Source organism: Ctenocephalides felis, unplaced genomic scaffold, assembly GCF_003426905.1.
Source record: "Ctenocephalides felis isolate EL2017-DRISC unplaced genomic scaffold, ASM342690v1 CF-g0.4_SCAFFOLD_02872, whole genome shotgun sequence".
Classification (NCBI taxonomy): domain Eukaryota; kingdom Metazoa; phylum Arthropoda; class Insecta; order Siphonaptera; family Pulicidae; genus Ctenocephalides; species Ctenocephalides felis.
In genome coordinates this window covers 6,201-13,341 of record NW_020539026.1, presented here as the reverse complement: position 1 = coordinate 13,341, position 7,141 = coordinate 6,201, and the positions used below count along the sequence as shown (strand labels likewise).

The following is a 7,141-nucleotide window of genomic DNA, read 5'->3' as shown; positions in this document are numbered from 1 at the left end:
ATTACTTGGTGAGAACGTGCTTTGTTTTTTATCGATATTGTTTTGAATTAAGAAAAAGGTTATGACTTGCACACGCCTGTCATAATTTAACAATTTTTTCTGTGGCCATTTCATGTTCTCTTTCATTTTTTTACGAATTAAAATATATTTTAATTTCTGTGTATCAAATATTATATTATTTTATAATTTCAGATATCGGTGATGAAATACTATTTCACATGATAAAGGGTTATGTGACCGTTTTTAAACAAAATCATACAATATTTTATAGCTATACGAGGTAACTTGAGTGTTAGGTTATCTAAGGTAAGTTGCTGCATGTTGCTCCTTTCAATTAAGTTAATCTTGATCAAAGCAATTAAATATGTTGTATTCTATAGAACGTTTTGCCTACAGTAGTAAAAATTTCAGTATCATCAGTATCAACTAAAATGATAAACCTTAGTAAACTGATATATGTCATATAAATTTTGCAACTGAATGGTGTTCTAGTCGTTTGATCTGTAATCTATTAATGGTGGCTCAACCAAGTTGACAAAGATATTTTTGTTTAGGAGTAGTCGTTAATGATTATTGTCTTTTTAATTCTTACTTTAGCAGTTAGTGCAGTGGTTTCCAATCTTTTCTTCCTTGCGCCTTATTTTTTCTTATAATCAATAGTTATGTTTGTATGTACAAATTTTTTAAAATATTGTGTATTATTTGGCATAATTTCATTTAAGTGTATTTAAATTAAATTGTTAGAAAAATTAGGGGGGCGCAATATTTTTTTTTATCGAAAGGGGGCATCGAAAACCCTTCCTCAGACTAGTCATATGATTGATAAGATCTTTACTTACTTCTATTTCATCAGTAACACAAGATATTTTAAAGGTGCAAAACATGTCAAAGTTATTAGTTTTTATCCTAGCTATCCACAGTTTGAATTTTTTCATAAAAGCCGTAATCTTGTCTTTCTGAACAAAAGCATGAATTTAAGATCCTTGCATTGATTTAGTTAAATCGCTTAGTCTTTGAAAAATAGCAACTAAATATGCAAATTTTGCAAAGAAAGTACATTTTCTTTATTATTTAGTATTTCTCTTTCATATGATATGCAGCAAAACAGTCTCCAAGATGTAATGCAACTCCACAAGACTTGCACATTAAGTTTGTTGTAGTTCTTTTTTGCAAAGTGTCCTAAAACAAACCTGCCTCATCTTTTTTGTCATCAGCAAGAAATATGGCAATTTCTTAACAATTAAACACTGCACTACACCAATTGACAAAATATTAATACCAAGCTATCAGTAATTCAAATATTTAAAACTAATTATGAATTAGAGTTAAAAAACTAACATTTCAAACTAATTCACTATTTGAAACTAATAATGAATTGGAGTTAAAAATCTACATTTGTGTACATAGTTGTTAAAGTCTAAACGCTGAATGAATGCGCGTACAAAGATTTTTTAAAAAATGTGCAAACTGGTAAAAACATATGGTTACGGAAAGTAATAAAAAGGGACACGCTTATTCAGTAATAATATTGTTTGAAAAATTGTCGAGGAATATTTTGTAATCATTACAGAGTGAATAGCTGTCAAGTCTTTTGTTGATTACTTTATTGCTTAACGATATTAGACAACCTTCACTAAATCTTCTTTTAAATATATTGGTTTCAAAATGTAAAATACTCGGGTTTAGAAAATCAATGTTATGTTGAAGGGTGTTAATATGATCTGAAAGCATTATTCTATACTGTTTTTTTTTTTATTTTTTCTTATGTTGAGAGATTCTTCTGTGTAAATTTTGGCTAGTTTCGCTAATGTAAAATCCTCGGCAATTTGGACAATTTAATTTGTATACTAAATTACTTAAAATTTTCGGATCGATTTTAGATTTTAATTAAGTCACTGAGGTAAAGACTACTCTAATATTATGTTTAATGAAGAGTTTTTTCTATGCGTAGTATAGATCGTTTATAAAGGGTAAGGTAATAGTTCCGACGTAATTATCGCGGTTTGGAATTTCCGTTGAAAAGTTATGACGTTTTGAAGGTATGAAATTCTGTTTCTAGTTATGGATTGGATTTGGATCAAATGTTGAGGATAAGAATTTTTACTTAAGATTTGTGATACTAATGAGAGGTTGTTCTTCAAAAATTTGTTGTAGGACAATAGTATAGCATGATCTATTAAGTTGATAATTATGCCTATTTTAGTAGAGAGAAGGTGGTAGGAAAGATAATTTAGGTATCGACCTGAGTAAGTTGGTTTATGATACCAATCAGTAATTATGTTATTGTTTTCACGGTAAAGCTGTGAGCCTAAGAAATTGCAAATGTTTGTTGTTTGAGTTAATTTATTTTACGAGAGATGTTATGTCACTGTTTGGAATGCATGCTATTATGTCATCAATATAGCTATAATAGAAAATTTGTTGATTGTACGACTTGAAAATTGTTGATTCGATATGTTTTAATGCTATTTCTGCTAAGGAGGGGACACTGGAGAGTGGAGAGCCCATTGGGGTGCTAAACGTTTGGAAATAGAAGTTGTTGTTGAACTCAAAGAAAGTGTTGTTAATAATGAATTTAATTGCTTCTCTGAACCAGTGCAAGGAAAGAGTAGTGTGCGCGGAAATGTCATGCCAGTTGGCGGTTATGGCTTCAAGAATAAGGTCTAGGTAAACATTAGTGAATAAAGAGACTACATCTAAACTGATTAGTATGTAGTTATTAGGGACTGTGATTTGTTTGAGTTTGTCAGAAAAATCGTAGAAGTTTTTTTTAAAAAAATGGAGATTATTTTTTGACGCGAGTCATGGAGTTATTAATGTATTTAGATAATTTATAAAGTGGCGAGTTAATGTCTGATACTATGGGTCGGAAAGGTAGTTTGGGTTTGTGTATTTTAGGTAGACCATATAATCTTGGGTGGTAAGGATGTAAATTTTTTAAATTGGAAGCAAAGACGCCATACCAAAATAAAAAATTGACGGCCATCTGTCAAAAGAAAAGTTAATTTTACGTCATATGTTAAACGTAACTTTATTTTTTGGAGTCTTCTTAGTTGGTTTTGTTGCTGATGGTCTGTGATGTGAATTCGAATCTGATTCACAATCAGTATCTGATTTGTTAATGTAAGCGGGTTTTACTCTTTCTACTGTGAAGTTCTTTTCAGTGCCATTTATGCGGATTTTGTAGATCCGGTCTGTAACTCGCTCTAGAATTTCATAAGGCCCACTGTAAGGTGGTCTAGAGGCTTCCGGACATGATCTGCCCTGAGGAATACACGTGTGCATGTGCCCATATCTTTCAAAATAAACATTTTGCCCTTGTTGTGATGAGCAGTAGGTGTTGATTTTAATGCACACATGATTCGGCGATGATTATCTAAAAATACTTGTGGATTTGTTGAGTTATCAGATACATTGATAATATCACCTGAAAGTCTCAACGTAGTTCCGTAGACCATTTTTGCTGGTGATGCTTTTATGTCTTCCTTAAATTAGTTTTGTAGACCGAGTAGCTCGTAAGGTAGTATCTTGATCCACGGTTCAGTGGAACACATCTGAGCAACTTTCAATGAACAACATTCAACAAGTTGATGAGTCTGAGGGTGGTAAGCTGTTGTACATGTCTTCTTTGCTCGAACTGCTTGTGCCAAAGACTTGAATAGAGCAGACTCAAATTATGTGCCGTGGTCAGAAGTTATTGTTATTTGAGTCCCAAATCCTTGAAATCCAGCACGCAAATAAAGCTTGTGTGACTGTATCAACTGTGATATCTCTGAGTGGTATAGCTTCAGGCCATCTTGGAAACCTGTCTATAATTGCTAAACAATATGAGAAACCATTAGTATTTGGTAAGTGAATGATATCAATATCAATATTTCATCTGGTACAGGAATGTGCATAGGATTGAAGCAGTTGTGTTTGTGGACTTTGGACCTTTGACAGGAGATGCATTGACGAGTCCAAGTAGTAATATCTTTTCCAATTCCAGGCCATACATATCATTTGCGGACTTCTCTGGATGTAGTCCTGAGCTTGCATGAGAAATACCATGTATTACATCGAATGCAGTTTTGCGGAGTTTCTGTGGAAGATATGGTTTAACAAAATTTGACTCGATAATACAATAGATCGGAAAACCATCTAATGTTAACTTATGTTATTTGAGAGAAGTTTCTTCACCAAGCAGCTCCTGCATTTCTGGATCCAAACTTTGCTCTATGCATATCTGTTCAGCTGATAGTCTTGTAGGCATTTTGATAGTGTTGATCCTAGATAATGTATCTGCCACTACATTTTCCTCACCTTTCACATACACGAATTCAGTAGAGAATTGCGATATGTATTCTAATTGTCGACGCTGCCTGTCTGACGCCTTTTCAGGCCTCTGCTGGAACGCATATGTGATTGGTTTGTGATCTGTCTTAATTACAAAGTGTCTTCCTTCTAACAGACATTCAAAATACTATAGCAAAGATGGCTAGTAGCTCGCGATCATAAATTGAATACCGCTGTTCAGTAGATGTGAGCTTTCTGGAGTAGAAACTGATAGGGTGCCATGTTACTAAGCAGATATTTGCTGAAGCAGCTGGATAGTGAAGTAATGTAGCGTTTGCAAGAGCATTATTTACGTCCTCAAAGGCTTGGAGAGATTCTGGGTTCCAAATGATAGGGGTTTTATCCTTCTTAATTGAAATGCGTAGGTAACTGTTCAGCGGTGATTGAAGTTTGGCTGCTTTTGGAACTGATTTTCTGTAGTAGTTCAGCATTCCCAGAAACCTACGCAGTTCCAGAACTGTTGATGGTTGTGGAAAGTTCAAGACCACCCGGTCTGTAGATGGTGGATAGCCGTTCTCACTTAGCTTGTAACCCAGAAAATCTACTTGGGACTTGCCTAGAACGCATTTGTCGGTGTTGATAGTCAGTGAATGTTCTTGTAATTACTCAAATATACATGTGACAATGGTGTTCTTCCATGCTCTTAGATATGACCAGAATATTATCCACATATATAAACACAAAGTCAATATCTTTGAATATGTGGTTTATATATTGCTGGAAAGTCTTTATCATTTATAAAACGTAGATAATATTTGTGTATTTAAGATTAAAAAGAAAAGTATTATGAATTATGATTTTGACAGTTCGACATGAGAGAAACAAGAGAGAGATCCGAATACTGACGCTTGCACTTTTGTTCTCGCGCAGTGCTGCAACTATGATGAGCCAAAGACTATTGTGGGAATCCTGTGGGGAAAAGGATATGGTTTTATTGTTGATCTCTGTAGTGTTGTAGTAATGGTTAAGTATTTATTTAGTAGGCTTCTGAAAGGTTTCTGTGGATTAATGGTAGAAATGTTGATGTTCTGCGTCTTTAGCCCTTTGCCGTCAGAGGCTAAGCCTGTCGTCGAATCAATCAATCTCTTGCCTTTCAGATCTATGAGCAAATTGTAGTGGCTTAGCAAGTCTGCACCGATTATGGCTGTTGTCACGTCTACTATAGTGAACTGCCAAGTAAAGGGTCTGCGCAGTGAAAGGTCCAGCTCAAGAGTCCGCTTTCCATAGGTGGATATTCGACTGGAATTGGCTGCATAAAGAAAAAGCTCTTCCTTGGCACGACCGGTTGCAAACTTGCTAGCTGGAAGTATTGAGAGAACAGAGACAGAGTCTATGAGGAAATGTATCCGTGTTTTTCTGTCTGCCACACTTAGTTGGAACTCTGGACAGACAGAATTAATATCACCACCATTACTTGCTCCTGGTGTTGATGGTGACGTTAATTTTCTGGGTTTAGGAGTCTTAACCAAACATGGTTCAATGCATCTAGTTGCCTTCTCCCCAAACCTGCTGTGATAGAACCATACCTGCGATTTGGACGGCGTCTTTGATCTACCTCTCCTGTGTCTGGCGTGACTTCTGGTCCTGCTTCTCTCTTTATGTTTTTTGGTATGTTTCAGATTCTCCACCTCTGTCATCAAAGCATTGAGTTTCTGCATCATGGCAATCAGGATGTCCTGGGTGCGGTCACTCCTTTGTTCTGGTGCTCTGTTTGCTGTGGCTATCACTGATGGTGGCAGTCCACAAGTGTCAATCAGCCTGTCTGCCATCTCACCAATGGCTTGTAGTCCAATATTATTTGATACAAGCAGTAGAGTCCGGATGTGCTGTGGAAGTCTGTCCAACCAAAGTTTGTGGATGATGTCCTCACTGATTTCATTTCGAGCCAGATCAATCATTTCCCGGAGCAGCTGCCCTGGCTTTTTGTCCCCTAGGACCATGTTTGTTAATAGTTTATCCACTTGCCTTGACCTTGACTCGGATACTCGGTCCAGGATTATGCTCTTTAAAGTATTGTATTTGTCTTTGGTTGGCGGCTTTTGCAGCACATCGCTCATCAGGTATACTTCATGTTGTCGCTCCTGATTCTATCTCCTTGAAACTCTGCCTCAATCAACAAGAACCACATTTCAGGAGAGTCTTCCATCAACGGGGTTACCGTATGCCTGTCCACGTTGAAAACTTGTTCAGATTTTAAGTCATGGTTCTCTTTTGGGTTGGAGTTATTCCCACTTGGCGTGCGAACTTCAGCTTTGTCCAGATCGATGAGCGATCTGTTCAAACCTTGCCAAGCTTTTATGATTGAAAGTGAAGAGATTGTTATTTAATATAGTGTACCTCGCTTATAGTATGAAGTTCAGAATCTCAGCCACGTGTTTCTTCAGTCGGAGTCACCAATTATATAGTCTTACAAACTATATATACATTTTATAAACGATTAAAACACGATTTAACTTCGATGACGATTTAATTTGATCAGAAAATACGAACATGTAAATTTGCGAGATCAAACAATATTTTTACGACGTATAAACAGAAGATGATTGTGATTACTTAGATAACTTTTTCTTTATTAATTATAGTTGGAGTTTGTGCCTAATGTTTTGGTTAAAGATATGAATTTCTTGCAGAAAATGGATCTAGTGGGATTTTGATGTTTTGGTTCTTTAATTTGTTGTAAACTGTTTTCTAAATTACTGATAATCTTTATGAAATTAAAATTGCGAGTATTGTTAGGGACTGCGAAATTTGAACTCAATGCAAAAATGTAACGCATACGTTCAGAAATCTCTACGTTGGAAAAATT

General features: G+C 35.5%; 1 protein-coding gene across 1 annotated transcript; it reads right to left on the bottom strand.

The window, feature by feature from the left end:
* Positions 1-5,213: 5,213 nt before the first annotated feature.
* LOC113381410 lies at positions 5,214-6,392 on the bottom strand. Its single transcript, XM_026620336.1, has one exon. The coding sequence runs from the start codon at positions 6,390-6,392 to the stop codon at positions 5,214-5,216; it is 1,179 nt and encodes a 392-aa protein (XP_026476121.1).
* Positions 6,393-7,141: the final 749 nt, after the last annotated feature.